At 41.4% G+C, this 17,615-nt stretch overlaps 1 protein-coding gene across 5 annotated transcripts in view; it reads right to left on the bottom strand.

The window, feature by feature from the left end:
* The window catches only part of EFNA5 (ephrin A5), a 388,616-nt gene extending 384,452 nt beyond the window's left edge, over window positions 1–4,164 (bottom strand). Inside the window, exons 1-2 of one of the 5 annotated variants that reach the window (XM_075854835.1) lie at window positions 3,768–4,164; window positions 2,318–3,598 (exon numbers count right to left, since the gene is read on the bottom strand). In XM_075854835.1, the coding sequence (XP_075710950.1) occupies window positions 2,318–2,481 (164 nt within the window). In that variant the 5' untranslated portion in view covers window positions 2,482–3,598; window positions 3,768–4,164. The other 4 variants (XM_075854832.1, XM_075854836.1, XM_075854834.1 and 1 more) reach the window with 4 other exon arrangements.
* Between the last annotated feature and the right edge of the window lie 13,451 nt (window positions 4,165–17,615).

The following is a 17,615-nucleotide window of genomic DNA, read 5'->3' as shown; positions in this document are numbered from 1 at the left end:
GTTAATAGAACTTATAATAGCTGCCAGAACTTACAGGACCTAGAAGTAGCCGTGTATTACTCAGGATTATATTTCCAGTAAAATCATTCCAAACTTCGGGAATACTAAGAGCGGGTTATTTCATTAAAGTCGTATTCTTGCATTGTACTGTTTTTGTATGGCTGTCTGTGGGACGTTGGGGGAAGCATCAATGCTCTTAAAAAGTTAAGCTTAACCATATATCACATAAATCCTGGCAGTCACAGTAGTGCTCTCCAGTTCAGACTTTCACTAGCACTCCTGTTTTATTACATGGGGTTGTGTCTACAAAGAAAAGCGACTACACTCATTCATTTGTATCTTGACGTTACAGAACAAAAGAAATGTTCTTATCAGTCGTTTGCATGTTTTACACTGCAATTAATGAACTCTGGAAGGCATTTAATAAGATCCAGATTCCGGCTGGCATTTCCCAAGAAAAATCAAAGCACATTTTGGCCTTGCTTTAAAATTTACTGAGAAAATCCTGTCTGAGGTGCCCCAGCTTGACCACTACTTTCATTGAGGTGCCCCATTAATAACACGCAATATCGGGCGTTAAATACTTAAGGGCCAGAGGGGATTCAGAGAATATTTTTGAGACGTGTAGATTTTATTTTTTAACAGCGATTTAATTTATTTTGGTATTTGACACGTATGACGCGTTTTACATTGACAACATAAAGCTGTATCTGTGTATTATGATGTTTGCAGTGCAACTCTACCGACCACCTTGTGCATATGACCAGACCCTAAAATCTGGAGACTTCTTCCTATGAGAAAATGTCAACTTTAAAGTTTCCTTTCTCTCAGTTGTTGCGAGCTCCTCGGTATCCACCGCAATGACTGTTAACTTGGAGATTATTCCACAGCTCCCTCTTGAGCACGAGACTTTTCTGCAGGCTATTCTGATCTATTAAAAAACATGACCTGTGACAAAAATCAATGTACTAATCTCAAACTAAACAGCAGTATCACAGGCATATAACGTAGATAACCCTCCATACAATGTCCTCCTCAGCTTGGCTGAAAGGTAAAGGGGGATTTGGTTCACATCTGTTTTAACAAGACAATAATATAGAAGCCGGGTGACTTTGTCGAACATATGGTCACCATTTATAAAAAAGGAATGTAATTTTATTCTAGGTTAAGAAAGGAAAAAAAACAAAAACATACAAAACAATAAAAACTGCTGCCTCCAACACCGGTGCCCATAACTCAAGAAAGTTATTGCCTGGTCCTCTCCATAAAACTTTTATTCAGGTTTATTTTACAATACCTTGTACTAAACCATAACACTAATGCCTTTTTAATCCCATTGATGGGTATTATTTCCGGCCTAATTTGCCCTGGCATTTGAAATGTATTCCTATTCTCATATTTCATTGTACTAATCATCTTTAACCAAAGCAGCTGCCGTTTAGGGCGCACATTTTAAGAAAAGATCTAACTTCCAGGGGAAAAACACATGTTTATGTAGAGTTAATTAGAAGCCGATCGGATGACTGAAATATTTTGCTTCAAAGCGTCATTATGTTTTAGGGTCCTAAAGGAATGAAAACACTAGTGGAGTTTGACAGATGTAGATGAGTTTGTTCAATTAAGGTTAGAGCGATATTACCCCACTCCGCTGTCAATGAGCAGACATCAGACGACTGGTGGGGGAGGAAAACTGCCGGAAAACTTTCCCAAAACCGTCCAGTTAATGCCTGCAAGTTAATTATTGACCGGACCAACTGCTACTTGCTACTTTTTAGTTTCCTTAAAATTTTAGAATTCTATATGTAAGAAAACTGAAAATCGGAATGGCAGATCTGGAAAGTTGGAGTAACTTTTACTAGTGGACTTGACCTAGGTAAACCTGTCGGTTGTATTATACAAAGTATGTAGCAGATGGGATTGGAGATGAACGCGGATACAATGTACAGCAGGTTTTATAGAGTTAGACATAACGGAATACACGGCGAGTCATTGCTAATGCTGACATAGTCCCTTATTGATTCCAAGGCATTATAAAGGAACTGTCTGCTCATATAGCACAAAGCAGAGCATTTCTACATACTCTACTAGGGCTTTGTGGTACATAGAGCACTACTTGGTAATAATGTATAGTACAAAAGAAATATAAATTGTAACAAGAATGAATAATAGTACAATATTAAAAGTGACATGTTGCTCCACAACCATTCAACCGGAATATGTTACCTGGTACAGTACTGAGATCAATTGCCGGATTTGGACAGCGTGTGTTTAGTACAAAGCAGAATCTCAGTGCTCAACCTCCCCCTCCCCTCCTTACCTGGGGTTGGTGCTGTTCCAATACACCGCATAGCGATCAGCAACCACCTTGGAGCCAGGATCCTGGCTGCAAACACACATCCAGAGTAGCAGAGACAGAAGCGTCAACATCTCCACGTGCAACATCACTCCCGGCCAAAAAGAGGGGGCGCGAGAGGAGCGCATACAGACGAATAAGAGGAGCGGAGCAGTATTGGGCTCCGGTTATGCAGGAACAGCTCTGCTGCTTTTCTTGGAGTTAATAGGAAAGAATGTATGAATGAGTCAGGGACACTGCTGCAGCAATGGGAGAGACAACCTGGCTCAGGGACGTGCTGCAGGCCGTAAGGCTGCTACTGAGAGCAGGAGTAGCAGGGCGGTGCACATTCACACAGAGCTCCCTGCACACACGGCAGGGCAAAGAAACAAGGGATACATTCCCAGGGGGGCACCTCAGGCGCACCAAGGTCCAGATGCCAACCCCTCCTGCCAAAGTAAAGGAAAAGTAAGATTCAATTCACAGGTTTATAAACGAACAGGTCAACTGGTTCCGGTGCAGTCCAGAATATATATATATATATATATATATATATATATATATGCCAGCTCTCCTTTTGTAGAAAGTTACTATATATGAATGCAAGGACTCGTGGACTTGTATTGGTGGCACTTGCTGAATAAATGGCTTGTACAATGTCAAGGAGAATGAAGTAGGTTTTAGGTGAAGGGTCTTGCTGACGCACAACTTACACCCAAGTACAAGAGCTTCTTATCCGTATAGAAATAAAAATCATGCAATTGCCATCTCCAAAGCCACAAGTGTAAAGAGGACGTGCTGCAGTCGGTGTGACGAGTCCGTGTCTTCGGGGGTACTTTATGTACCCTCACCCCCCGCCTCTGTCCTTTCTTTCAGCAGGGTGATGCTTGAGAGGTAAGAAGAAATGGAACAATCCAAGAAGCTGTGCGATGTCTCACATCCAAACGCAATGCCCGGGATGCAAATTAAATTGTTTTATATTTGGGGGAAAAAAAAATAAGAAAAAACAACAAACTCCTGGAAATGCATCCAAGTCTTCTGCATAAAACAGCCACATACATAAAGATGAGGTCCAGATACTGCCCCAGGCATCAACAGGAGGGAAAAGTCACTTTTTTTTTGGTTTTTTTGTCCAGTCCCCGGGAGATCAACTTGTAAGAGCAGGAAACAGTTTGAAATAAATAAAATGAGCCACAAAATCCGACATCAGACACATGAAACGCCGTCTTCTACATCAGCCTCGCAGTAACCGCAGCTGCTCCCATGCTTGGGAGGGAAGGCAAAAAGGAAGAACAAAAAAAAAACTTATTATACATCAGTAAAGAGAAAAGGCTGTGCATGGAGGAAAGGGTTAAAAGACAGACAAGGAAAAAATTGTAGGATGGAGTCAAATCCCCTCCAAAAAGTCCCACCCCTCATAAAGCAAGAGACTCACTGCTTGTAGATGTAGCATGGAGCGGGCAGGCAATCTGTGCAGTCCTATGTATACAGCTGCAGCAGGCAGGCACCCTGCGTGTATATAGATCTAGCTGGAGAAGGTGGGCGCTGACACCCGCAGCGGGTGTGCAGGTACGAGCACTAATCTTGCAGATGATGTATTCATGAGAGGCTTACACAGCCGCCGGGTGATCATGTGAGATCTCATGCACTTTACTAGGCAGGAGAGGGGGGGCTGGCAGAGCCCGGAGCAGCCACTCAAGGCAAGAGCTGCTGTTTGCTTACACATTTCCATAGTCTCTCTCTCTCGCTCTTTTTTTTTCCTCACTGCAACAGGATTGGTGGGCAACATGAGAAACAGGCGGTGCTTCCAGCCAGCAAAAATGTCCCCACCTTCCCTGAAGCCGGACTAATTGAATTACACTGAAATCTGGCTGCTTCACAGGCACTACTGAAACAGGCGAAATGCAGCCAGGGAAGTGCCGCCTCTGGCACTGGAGCTTTACCCTTACCACGCTGCAGTCGGCGCCCTCACCAGCCTCTGAGAACATGGTAGCGTTTAACCTGCAGGCCAATGTCCCCGGCAGCCGCAGCACACAGATGTCCAGGCGGCACACATGTTGCATTGTTCACATCACACGCACGAGGAGGCGATACATTGTCTTATATGTCAGAGTAGCGATGCCAACATGTAGTGTATCGTCATAAGATATCAACTCGAATCCCGACAAAAGAATAAAACACACACATATATATATATATATAGTCATAATATATGCAAAATAGCTGTAGTAATGTCATAGATAAGAGATAGATAGATAGATAGATAGATAGATAGATAGATAGATAGATAGATAGATAGATAGATAGATAGATGATAGATAGATAGATAGATAGATAGATAGATAGATAGATAGATAGATAGATAGATAGATAGAATCCAAAAATCAGGCAGCACTCCAAGGTATAAGCAAGGTAGAAAAAGGTGCTTTATTGGTCCATATACACACGACGTTTCAGCTCAACACCGGAGCCTTTCTCCTGTGTTGAGCTGAAACGTCGTGTGTATATGGACCAATAAAGCACCTTTTTCTACCTTGCTTATACCTTGGAGTGCTGCCTGATTTTTGGATTCTACTACAGCAGGTCTGTTAGCCCTGACCTGGGAAGGTCAGCACCCACCTACGATTTACAAGGCTGTGCGGCTGACATTGTATTTGGACTTTGGATAGATAGATAGATAGATAGATAGATAGATAGATAGATAGATAGATAGATAGATAGATAGGAAGGATAGATTAGATAGATTAGATAGATAGATAGATAGATAGATAGATAGATAGATAGATAGATAGATAGATAGATAGATGATAGATAGATAGATAGATAGATAGATAGATAGATAGATAGATAGATAGATAGATAGATGATAGATGGATGGATGGATAGATAGATAGATAGATAGATAGATAGATAGATAGATAGATAAGAGAGAGACAGAAAGAGGGAGGGAAAGACAGATAATAGATATGAGATATAGAGGGAGATAGAGAGCAAGAGATATATAGATGGTAGGTAAATAGATAGATATGTGTCTAAAGATAGGCATCACTCCAAATCAAGATGAAAAAAGTAGCTTTTAATAGCCCTCGAGGGCAGCGATGAGGAGCTTGTCCTTGGCTGTCTCTGTCAGTCCCATAAACTTTGGAAGGAGCAATACTGTGCATACGCGACCGCCGCTCCTTTCAAAGTACTCGCAATGAGGATATACAGGGGTTCTATGGATCAATGGGGGTCCCAGCGGTATGACCCCTCCAGCGATCAGAGACTTATTATCTGTACTATGGATAGGTGCTAAATGTTGTTCCTGGGAATACCCCTTTAATAACCAGGTAGCACTGAGCGCTGCTGTTACTACTGTTACTACTATGAGGGAGTAGCATTACTATTTACTACCAGAGATGATAATAACAGCAGCAATCATAATAATAAGACCAGAATAATCGTGTCTTAAGACTTTAGCGCAAACATTCCGGCTTTGGCTGCATTAACACAAGCATCATGTATTTAAAGACCACAACTTAAAGAGCCATAGGAGACAAGCATTTGGTTTAATGGAAAATCCCTGCAGTAGACACCAATTTAAAGGCTCCAGCTCAGTATTCTAAATACTCCATCCATCTGAACTCATTTCTAGAATTAGTAAGAAAAGGCTGCGGACCATCCTGAACATTTTACTAAGTATCAGTCAGAGATAAGCCCTTCAAAACCAGACGGAGATTGTTTTCGTTGAGGGCATTGTCTACAGTAATTATGAAGCCATCATTAGTCAAACAGATGAGCTGATATTCCTGAACTCAGCAGACCCATGGTAGAGCGAAGCATATTCATTGTTAACATCATGCAAATAGAAAAGCTGTGACTCCTGTTTTATGGGTAATTGAATTTTTCTAGGAAAGCCGATTAGACTGACATTTTCCTAAAAGTAATCATAATTTTTTATTGTAGGTATGTATCATGTCACAAAAACAAAATAAGTGGAATTTTCTGTATACAGATGTATTGTGAATTGTGTTAAGTTCTACAATTAGTCATGATACCCATTCAATACAATCTCGCGATATCCAGTAAAAATTTTTATTTGTTAACGTATATGGTTTTTTGAAATCTGGAGGCTAAGGGGCGATGAATAGCCAACCGATGGCATTTGTCTTAGGGATCCATCACAGCCATCCACGTAAAGCGCATACGTTTTTTAACATAGGAGCGGTGATGGATGGCTGAAGAATGGCATCCCTCCAAGGTATAGTTTTTTGGATGTTTGTTTAACATCTCATCCCGCATATCTCGGGATATGTCAGGTAAAGAGATAAGTTAAGGGAGGACACCTCTGTATGTTGAGGTTATGTATCAATGCTGCCGCTTCAAATGTTTCTATTTCAATAGCGCAAAACATAATGGCATCAGCGACAGATATTTTAAAAGTACCTCTTTCAACTTGATCTAAAGTGAAGCTTGTATAACAGGCCTAGCCTGTGAAATGTGTTCCCTGTTCCTGCTGGTCATGTGTTGAGATGGCAGATTTGTGGTAATATTGCGACTAACTAATCATAAAAAAAAATAAAAAAAGGATTTCATCGTTTTTAATGTGCTACCAAATTGTCTGATGCAGCTGCCATAGGGATTGATGCATGAGCCCCGTTGTTTTTAAGATTGCAAAGGGTTGTCTGCTTTAGACTGTCGGGCAGATTTATACTTATATGTCCGCAGCTCCAATCTGTTGTAAATTGTGCTAAAATTTTGTACATCTTAACTTGATTGGCACATTTTAAAAGTGTTCCAAAAAGGGTGAGGCTTAACGGAAAATGGGCGTGGCTTAATATCCGCCCAAAAAAAACACCAAAATGGCACAAAATTCTGTTGCAAACATAGCCAAATTAAAGGTGGTATATGAAAGAGAAAAGTGTCTAGCAGGTCAAGTAAGATGCGCCAAATTTATCATACAGCATTCACCACTGTGACAAACCTGGTGCATCTTCTGAATGGCTGCATTAGTACATCTGCCCCAATCTCTTTTTGTTACGAGGGTCCCCTGACGATAAGCTGATCAGCAAATGTCTGGATTTCTGAGATCCACAGTGATCAGCTGTGGGGTAACCAGCAGTAAGTGTTCCATTTTCCTGCAGCACCACCACAGGGGAAATGAAGCATTACACTCTACCCATTTAAATCAATTGGCTTGTAATGCACAGATATTTTAGGTCCGCTAGAGCCGCTGAGCTTTGCTATAGCCTATCGATGGGTATCCCAAACATTGGACCCTCCTCTGTTAATTGAGTATGTCTTTTTCGAGCATTTCAAAAGGAAGACAAACCTTTCTAAGGTAAACAATATTAGAACTGAATATGGAATGTGTAGGGTTTTCTTCATTGTGTTTATTTTAAAAGAGAAAAAGCCACAGAGGACAGATATATCTATTTATTATTATTATTATTATTATTATTTACATTTTGAGTAAATGTAAACCTATTTTAGGAGAAAAACATGAGCATAAAAAAAATTAGTATTTCCTAGAACTTCCCATTTTAATTTAAGGAAATCTGTTGCACATGTCAAATTACGTTTTTTGCCGCATATTTTCCTGTGTGATGCCAAGTGTGGACAATCCTAAAACCTTTCTTCAGTCCTGGCAATAACGTTAACTCCATAGTGTAAGTACATTAAATCATAAGGCCTGTTCCCCATTAGAAGCTAATCTTGCATCTGATATTGAGCTCATAATGAAGGCAGCTTTATCTGGATAATAGGGGCATAATTGAAAGACAACGTATTTCGTTAACCTCTACGTGCGACACTAATGCAACTATTGATCAATTGCATTTGTTTGCAAATTAGAGTACAGAACTGATGAAGAGCGTCGTCAGTCATATCCATTTTTAATATATACTTCAGCCGCTTTCTGCTTGCTTGTCTTATTTAAATTTCCTTCATTATGAAGGGGGGAGGGGGGAACTTTCCATATGTACCCAACTATAATGAAAAATCAATATGTAGCGTCTTTAGCTAATGTAGACGTACAGTCATTTTATTCTCTCAGTTTTCTGTATAATTATCCTTTATATAATAGTGCCAAAGCTGTCATGCTTCAGTAGCTGATATCCTCCCTGGCCACAGGCCAGCAGCGCTTTTTACTGGTCTTCCTAATAAAGGAAGGGTTATAGGGTTATAGGGTTAGGTGACCAGTCCCAACATTAATTCAGGACCTTTTCTTAATGTTTTATATCACTAGATAACATTAATGGCCTTTTCTGAAAGTTTAAAAGTATAAAAGTGCAGGGCTGATAGTGAAATGTTTAAGTTACAAAGTTATTAACATCTAGAAATGGAAATGAAATGTGTATTGATTGTTCCTTTGTTTCATGTGTTACAATGCAGATATGAAAATGGCAAGTAAAACCACGGATTTATATATATATATATATATATATATATATATATATATATATATATATATTAATATTGGTCAATACGTATTGATTTTAAAATGTGAAGTACTTTAAACAGTAATCTGGTAAGCTTCGTTTTTCTGTGCCGGCGTCTTGCTGTAGTTTGAAGGCGCCCAGACTCCCTCTACTGGTTACTTTTTGCTCAGCAATGTCTAATACACTAATAGTCAACAAATACAACTAAAACATTGCAAAAAAATCATTTCACATTCTCAGCTTACACACTAAAGGTAAAGAAACAATACTAAATGTAATATCACTAAACATAACACTAAATATATTATGTATGTTCTTTAATACCCAGCGAAAGATTATAAATCTATTGTCTGTTTCTCCCGTTTTATTTGAGTAGACAATGATCTTGCGCTGGGTATTAAACGACATACAATTTGCATTTATCTTAGCTGGGGGAAGTCAATATGATTTAACTTGGCAGAACCCATCACATCCTTTTAGCGCAGGGTGTGACCCTTATAATATGGTGACAGAGCCTCTTTAAATAAATGCTCTCATATGCATTGAACATAGGAGTAATGGCACAAACACCCTATGTAAATTTACTACAAGGCTGATAATAGATTTGTAATGGCTATAATTGTGGTTAACCCCTTAATGACCGCCGATTAGCCTTTTCACGGCGGTCATTAATGGGCTTTATTCTAGAGCGCCGCTATTCCACGGCGCTGCTGTAGAATAAAGTAAACAGAGCAGGGAGCCGTCAAATCTCCCTGCTCTCAGCTGCCAGAGGCAGCTGAGGGCTGGGGGCGTCCCTGCTCTGCCGGGTGAGATCGATATTAGTATCGATCTCACCCGTTTAACCCTTCAGATGCGGTGCGCAATAGCGTGCACCGCATCTGAATGGATTTGGAGAGAGGGAGGGAGCTCGCTCTCATCCCACCGACACCCGGCGATAAAATCGCCGAGTGTCTGTGTCTTCTATGGCAGCCGGGGGTCTAATAAAGGCCCCCAGGTCTGCCTGGAGCGAATGCCTGCTAGATCATGCCGCAGGCATGACCTAGCAGATGCCTGTCCGTTTTAAACGGACAGGCAGTAATACAGTGCAATACAAAAGTATTGCAGTGTATTATAATAGCGATCGGAGGATGAAGTGAAGTCCCCTAGTGGGACTAGTAAAAAAGTAAAAAAGTTTAATAAAGTTAATTTAAAAAAAAAGTGAAAAAAAAAAAATGAAAAATCCAGCTTTTCCCCTTACAAAATGCTTTACTATTAAAAAAAACTACAATAAAGCAAAAAAGTTACACATATTTGGTATCGCCGCGTCCGTAACGAACCCGACTATAAAGCTGTTACATTATTTAACCCGCACTGTGAACGCCGTAAAAAATAAAATAAAAAACAATGGAAAAATTGCTGTTTTCTGTTAATCCTGACTTTAAAAAAATGTGATAAAAAGTGATCAAAAAGTCGCATCTACTCTCAGATGGTACCAATAAAAACTGCAAGTCGTCCCGCAAAAAACAAGACCTTATACAGCTATGCCGACGCAAAAATAAAAAAGTTATAGCTCTTCGAATGTGACAATGGAAAAATGTAAAAAATGGCTTGGACATTAGGGCCCAGAATGCAAGCAGGGGGAAGGGGTTAAAAGAAACCTGTTTTCTTAATGTAAGTATGGAAATACAATGCACCTATTTCATTGTCTCCCACTTTTGCCTCTGTACCCTTTAAAATTTGTTGAAAACATATATGAAGAATTTTCAACAAAAAAAATATATCTGCCACTATTATTGTCAGATGAGTCTCATAATTACGTTTCTCTGCTCAGTCTTCCTATTCTTGCATTGGGAAATTACAGATTTTGGGGTTTTAAAATTGATGGCCTATCCTTAGGATATTAGATCATTGGCGGTCAGACACTTGGCACCCCTGCCGATCAGCTGTTTGAAAGCTCTGGGGTGCTCATATGAGCGCTGCAGCCACTTTATTGTATAGGTTTCATGCCTCTTTATAATTTCACACGCTGTTACTTTAGTAGTGGCTGTGCAAGGTATTCCAGGACTGTAGCATTCACTTGAATGGGACAACGTTGCAATACCTCGCACAGCCGCCATGAAAGTAACGGTGTGTGCAAGTACAAACAGAAATGAGGTTGATGTAAACAATAAAGAGACTGTAGCGCTTGTACGAGCACAGAAACCCCCTCAAACAGTTAATCGGCAGAGGTGCCAAGAGTCAAACACCCACCGTTCCAATATTGATGGACTATCCTAAAGACCCTTTTACACACACCAATGAATGGGTAAACAAGTGTACATATGAAAGCTCCTTCCCGATCATTGCCCTGTATAAACAGGGCAATGATCAGCCGATGAACATTCATCGGCTGATAGTATTGTTTATGCAGCACAAAATATTATCGCTGTCGGCAGAACATCTCCCTGCTTAAACAGGGAGTTATGCTGCCGGCACGATGGAAATGCATGGGGATGAGTGAGCGTAATAACGATCGCTCGTCCCCAAACATTACTGATCATAGCTCCTTGTGAAAGGAGCAAACAAGCGCCGATCAATGAGCTGTCTCGCTGATCGGCGTTCGTTTTTACGGCTCAAATTGGCCCGTGTAAAAGTCAGTTAGGATAGATCTTCAATTTTAAAATCCCGGACAACCCCTTTATTGTTATGGTGGACCCGTGAATATAATTGATTCTATTACTGTGTGTGATTCTGTTACTGTCCTAGGCTAAGAAAGATGGTAAATAATAAAAAAAACAAAAACAAAACAGTAGTAGAACATTACTGTATTTTTATGTTTGATATTATTATTTGTTTGTGTTTTATTTATTACATTTTTGTCTTCTGTACTGTTCAATATTTGCAGAGATACTTATTTAATCCATGTGAAGAAGCATTGCAGACAATGGATGTTGTGGTATTGTTTAGTCAATAGGTCATATTTTTAAGGTCTAAACTCTAATGATGTTAAAGTGACAGATGACAAATGCCAGATGGGCTGGTGTCTGCAGTGGACTGCTCTCCTCTTCATCCCTTAGGCCTCATGCACACGACCGTATTTTTTCCCACCCATAAATACTGGCGTAAATACGGGTCCGGTGTCACACGTATTTGACCCGTTTTGCACCAGTATTTACGAACCCGTGCCCGTAAATATGGGTCCGGTGTCACCCGGTGCACTAATCGGCAGCCCCTTCTCTCTATCAGTGCAGGATAGAGAGAAGGGACAGCCCTTTCTGTAATAAAAGTTAAAGAAATTCATACTTACCCGGCCGTTGTCTTGGTGACGCGTCCCTCTCTTCACATCCAGCCCGACATCCCTGGATGATGCGGCAGTCCATGTGACCGCTGCAGCCTGTGATTGACCTGTGATTGGCTGCAGCGGTCACATGGCCTGAAACGTCATCCAGGACGTCGGGCCGGATGTCGAGAGGGATGCGTCACCAAGGCAACGGGCGGGAGACCGGACTGGAGGAAGCAGGAAGTTCTCGGTAAGTATGAACGTCTTTTATTTTTATTTTTTACAGGTTTATTCTGATCGTTAGTCACTGTCCAGGGTGCTGAAAGAGTTACTGCCAATCAGTTAACTCTTTCAGCTCCCTGGACAGTGACTATTTACTGACGTCGCTTAGCAACGCTGCCGTAATGACGGGTGCACACATGTAGCCACCCGTCATTACGAGAGCTCCATAGACTTCTATGGACTGTCCGTGCCGTTATTACGGCCTGAAATAGGACATGTTCTATCTTTTTCAACGGCACGGGCACCTTCCCGTGAGAAAACGGGAAGGCACCCGTCGCCAATAGAAGTCTATGAGCCCGTTATTACGGGTCGTAATTACGACCCGTAATAACGGGAGTTTTTACGGTCGTGTGCATGAGGCCTTACAGTCTTCTGTAGGTTCTCCACCTCCACCTGACTTGTGTTTGCATGCTACAGGGTCAGTAATTCAGCCTCCTCTTCCTTTGACCTCTCTCTCTGCATCAGGGGCAGTCATACTGCCAATGCATCAGGTGAACTGGAGCCCCAAAGGGTGGGTGATGACTCTCTACCACATATAGATTACGGAGCAGAAGCTAAGTTGGCAAGGGACAGAAGTCTTGATTTTTTTAAAAGTTGCAATATCCTGAGAGGTGTGGCTTAATAGCAAAGTGGACAGTGCTAACCTGATTTGAGGGCAAGATTTTGATGCAGCTTGTAGGTATTCTACCAGGATTTACCAATTGGAAAAAAGAGACCTGGTGAGTTTCATGGATTGATGTGTAACGCAAGTGGTCAGTGTGTGCTATGTGCCCTGTGTGTGTGTTGTGTGCATGGCGCTTATGCCTCATGTGTGAAGTCTGAGTGATGTGTGTGCTACATGTTTCGTATGTGTGTGTGAATTGTGCTTAGGGTGAGAGTGATGTGTAAATGACACTTGTGTGTTCTATGTGTGAGTGGTACATGTGTATTCTGTGTCCTATTTTTCAGTGGTACATGTGCGTCATTTGTCCCATGAGTAAGTGGTACATATGCAGCATGTGTTATGGTTATGGGTGGTACATGTGTAACATGGGTCCAGGGCAGGGGTGTAACTAGGAAAGACAGGGCCCCATAGCAAACTTTTGACTGGGGCCCACCCTCTCCGGGGCCCACCCTCCCCTGGATATCACTCAAGCCCCCATTGTAGATAGTGCCTCCCTATAGATTCTGCCACACAGCACCCCCTATAGATAGGACCATACAGCCCCCTGTAGATAACATCATACAGGAACCCTGCAGATAACGCTATACAGCCCACCCCTGTAGATAACGCCATACAACCCTCCCCCTGTAGATAACGCCATACACCCCCCTGTAGATAATGCCATACACCCCCTGTAGATAACGCCAGACAGCCCCCCTTTAGATAACGCCGGACAGCCCCCCTGTAGATAAAGCTATACAGCCCACCTCTGTAGATAACAACAGAGAGCCCCCTGTAGATAACGCCATACACCCCCCCTGTAGATAATGCCATACACCCCCTGTAGATAACGCTAGACAGCCCCCCTGTAGATAACGCCGGACAGCCCCCCCTGTAGATAATGCCAGACAGCCCCCCTGTAGATAACGCCATACAGCCTTAAACCCCCAGCCTGAAGGTAATGCCATGCAGCCCCCAACAAAAAACGGCATATAGTTTGTCCTACAAAAGACATGCATCCCCTATCCACAGGCTTGTGCAGAAAGGATTGTGTCACAGCGTAACACACATCTATAGATCATTTTATTGTTTTTTTACCCCATTATTATGCCACCTGACTATGCCCCTGATTTACTATGCCCAGCTTACATGTACCCCCACATTATAAATGGAAACACCAGCAATAATCAAACAAATCTACTGCCAAGCAAAATCCACTCTCCAAAATGCAAATGGCGCTCCCTCCGCTCTGAACCCTACAGCGTGCCCAAACAGCAGTTTCCTTCCACATATATGGCAGTGTCATACCCGGGAGAACCCTTTTAACAATTTTTGGGGTGTGTGTCTCCAGTGGCATAAGCTGGGTATGACATATTTGTCACTGAAATGGCATATCTAGCAAACCTGTGGGGTGAAAATGCTCACTACACCCCTTAATAAATGCCCTGAGGGGTGTAGTTTCCAAATGGGGTCACTCTCAGGGGTTTCTTTTTATTATTTCACATCTGAGCCTCTGCAGTTGTGAACCAATACATACTTTGTAAATCGCCAAATAAGGCCTCAATTTTACATGGTACGCTTTCACTCCTGAGCCTGGTCGAATGTCCAGGCAAAAGATTAGTGCCCCATGTAGGGTGTTTCTAAAACCGAGAAACACCGCATAATAATTAGAAGCTGTCTTGTTATGGTGGCACAAGCTGGGCACCACATATTGACATATCTATGGAAAAAAATCCCATTTTCACTCTGCAACATCGAGTGCACACTAATTTCTACAAAACATCTGCAGGGTTAAAATGCTTACTACACCCCTAGATAAATGCATTGAGGGGTGTAGTTTCCAAAATTAGGTCACTTCTGGGGGGTTTCCACTGTTTTGGGCCCACAGGCGCTTAGAAACCAATCCAGCAACATCTGCACTCCAAATGGCGCTCCTTCCATTCTGAGCCCTGCCGTGTGCCCAAACAGCAGTTTATGACCACATATGGGGTATTGCCGTACTCGGGAGAAATTGCTTTACAAATGTTGGATTTCTTTTTTTCCTTTATTTGTTGAGAAAATGAAAAATTTTGCGCTAAAGCTACGTCTTATTGAAGAAAAAGGATTGTTTTTATTTTCACTGCCCAATTCTAATAAATTCTATGAAACATCTGTAGGGTCAAAATGCTTACTACACCCCTAGATGAATTCCTCAAGAGGTGTAGTTTCCTAAATGGAGTCACTTTTTGGGCGTTTTCATTGTTTTGTCCCCTCACGGGCTCTGCAAATGCGACATGGCCTCCGCAAACCATTCCTGCTAAATGTGATCTCCAAAAGCCAAATAGCGCTCTTTCCCTTCTAAGCCCTGCCGTGTGTCCAAACAGCTGGTTATTACCACTTGTGGAAATGAAAAAAAATTTGCTAAACCTACATTTTCTTTGAAAATATGTAGATTTTTATTTTCAGGGCCTACTTCCAATAATTTCTGCAAAAAAAATTTGGGGTCAAAACGCTCATTATTCCCCTAGATAATTTCCTCAATGGGTGCAGTCTCCAAAATGGGGTCACTTGTGGGGGGGTTACCACTGTTTTGTCCCCTCATGGGCTTTGTAAATGTGACGACATGGCCTCCGCAAACCATTCCTGCTAAATTTGTGCTCCAAAAGCCAAATAGCGCTCTTTCCGTTCTAAGCCATGCCGTGTGTCCAAACAGCCGTTTATTACCACATGTTGGGTATTGTTTTACTCGGGAGAAATTGCTTTACAAATTTTACTGTGCTTTTTCTCCTTCAGTCCTTGTGGAAATGAGAAAAAATTAGCTAAACCTACATTTTCTCTGAAAAAATTTAGATTGTCATTTTCTGGGCCTACTTCCAATAATTTCTGCAAAAAACCTGTGAGGTCAAAATACTCACTATACCCCTAGATAATTTCCTCAATGGGTGTAGTTTCCAAAATGGGGTCACTTGTGGGGGTTTCCACTGTTTTGTCCCCTCAGGGGCTCTGCAAATGCGACCTGGCCTCCGCAAACCATTCCTGCTAAATGTGATCTCCAAAAGCCAAATAGCGCTCTTTCCCTTCTAAGCCCTGCCGTGTGTCCAAACAGCTGGTTATTACCACATGTGGGGTATTTTTTTACTCAGGAGAAATTGCTTTACAAATTTTGTGTTGCTTTTCTCCCTCAGTCCTTGTGGAAATGAGAAAAAATTCGTTAAACCTACATTTTCTTTGAAAATATGTAGATTTTTATTTTCAGGGCCTATTTCCAATAATTTCTGCAAAAAAGCTTTGGGGTCAAAACGCTCATTATACCCCTAGATAATTTCCTCAATGGGTGCAGTCTCCAAAATGGGGTCACTTGTGGGGGGTTACCACTGTTTTGTCCCCTCATGGGCTTTGTAAATGTGACGACATGGCCTCCGCAAACCATTCCTGCTAAATTTGAGCTCCAAAAGCCAAATAGCGCTCTTTCCCTTCTAAGCCCTGCCGTGTGTCCAAACAGCCGTTTATTACCACATGTGGGGTATTGTTTTACTCGGGAGAAATTGCTTTACAAATTTTACTGTGCTTTTTCTCCTTCAGTCCTTGTAGAAATGAGAAAAAATTAGCTAAACCTACATTTTCTTTGAAAAAATTTAGATTGTCATTTTCAGGGCCTACTTCCAATAATTTCTGCAAAAAAACTGTGAGGTCAAAACGCTCACTATACCCCTAGATAATTTCCTCAATGGGTGTAGTTTCCAAAATGGGGTCAATTGTGGGGGGTTTCCACTGTTTTGTCCCCTCAGGGGCTTTGTAAATGTGACATGGCCTCTGCAAACCATTCCTGCTAAATTTTAGCTTCAAAAGCCAAATAGCGCTCTTTCACTTCTAAGCCCTGCCGTGTGTCCAAACATCCGTTTATTACCACATGTGGGGTATTGTTTTACTCGGGAGAAATTGCTGTACAGATTTTGCAGTGCTTTTTCTCCTTTAGTCCTTGTGGAAATGAGAAAAAAAATCGCTAAACCTACATTTTCTTTGAAAAAATGTCGATTTTAATTTTTACGTCCTACTTCCAATAATTTCTGTAAAAACCCTGTGCGGTCAAAATGCTCACTATACCCCTAGATAATTTCCTTGAGGTGTATAGTTTCCCAAATGGGGTCACTTTTGGGGTATTTTCACTGTTTTGGCACCGCAAGAGCCCTTCAAGCCTGACATGGTGCCTAAAATATATTCTAATAAAAATAAGGCCCCACAATCCTCTAGGTACTCCTTTGCTTCTGAGGCCGGTGCTTCATTCCAGTAGCACGCTACAGCCACATGTGGGATATTTCCAAGAACTGCAGAACCTGGGCAATAAATATTGAGTTGCATTTCTCTGGTAAAACCTTCTGTGTTATAAAAAAATTTGTATTAAAAATGTATTTCTGCAAACAAATATGAAATTTGTAAATTTCACCTCTACTTTGCCTTAAATCCTGTGAAATGTCTAAAGGGTTAAGAAATTTTCTAAATGCTGTTTTGAATACTTTGAGGGGTGAAATTTTTAAAATGGGGTGACTTTTTGGGTGTTTCTAATATATAAGGCCCTCAAAACCACTTCGCAACTGAACTGGCCCCTGTAAAAATAGCCTTTTGAAATTTTCTTGAAAATGTGAGAAATTGTTGCTAAACTTCAAAGCCTTGTAACGTCCTAGAAAAATAAAAGGATGTTCAAAAAATGATGGCAATCTAAAG

This window comes from Rhinoderma darwinii, chromosome 1, assembly GCF_050947455.1.
Source record: "Rhinoderma darwinii isolate aRhiDar2 chromosome 1, aRhiDar2.hap1, whole genome shotgun sequence".
Taxonomy (NCBI): Eukaryota; Metazoa; Chordata; class Amphibia; order Anura; family Rhinodermatidae; genus Rhinoderma; species Rhinoderma darwinii.
This window is presented reverse-complemented; position numbering and strand designations above follow the sequence as displayed.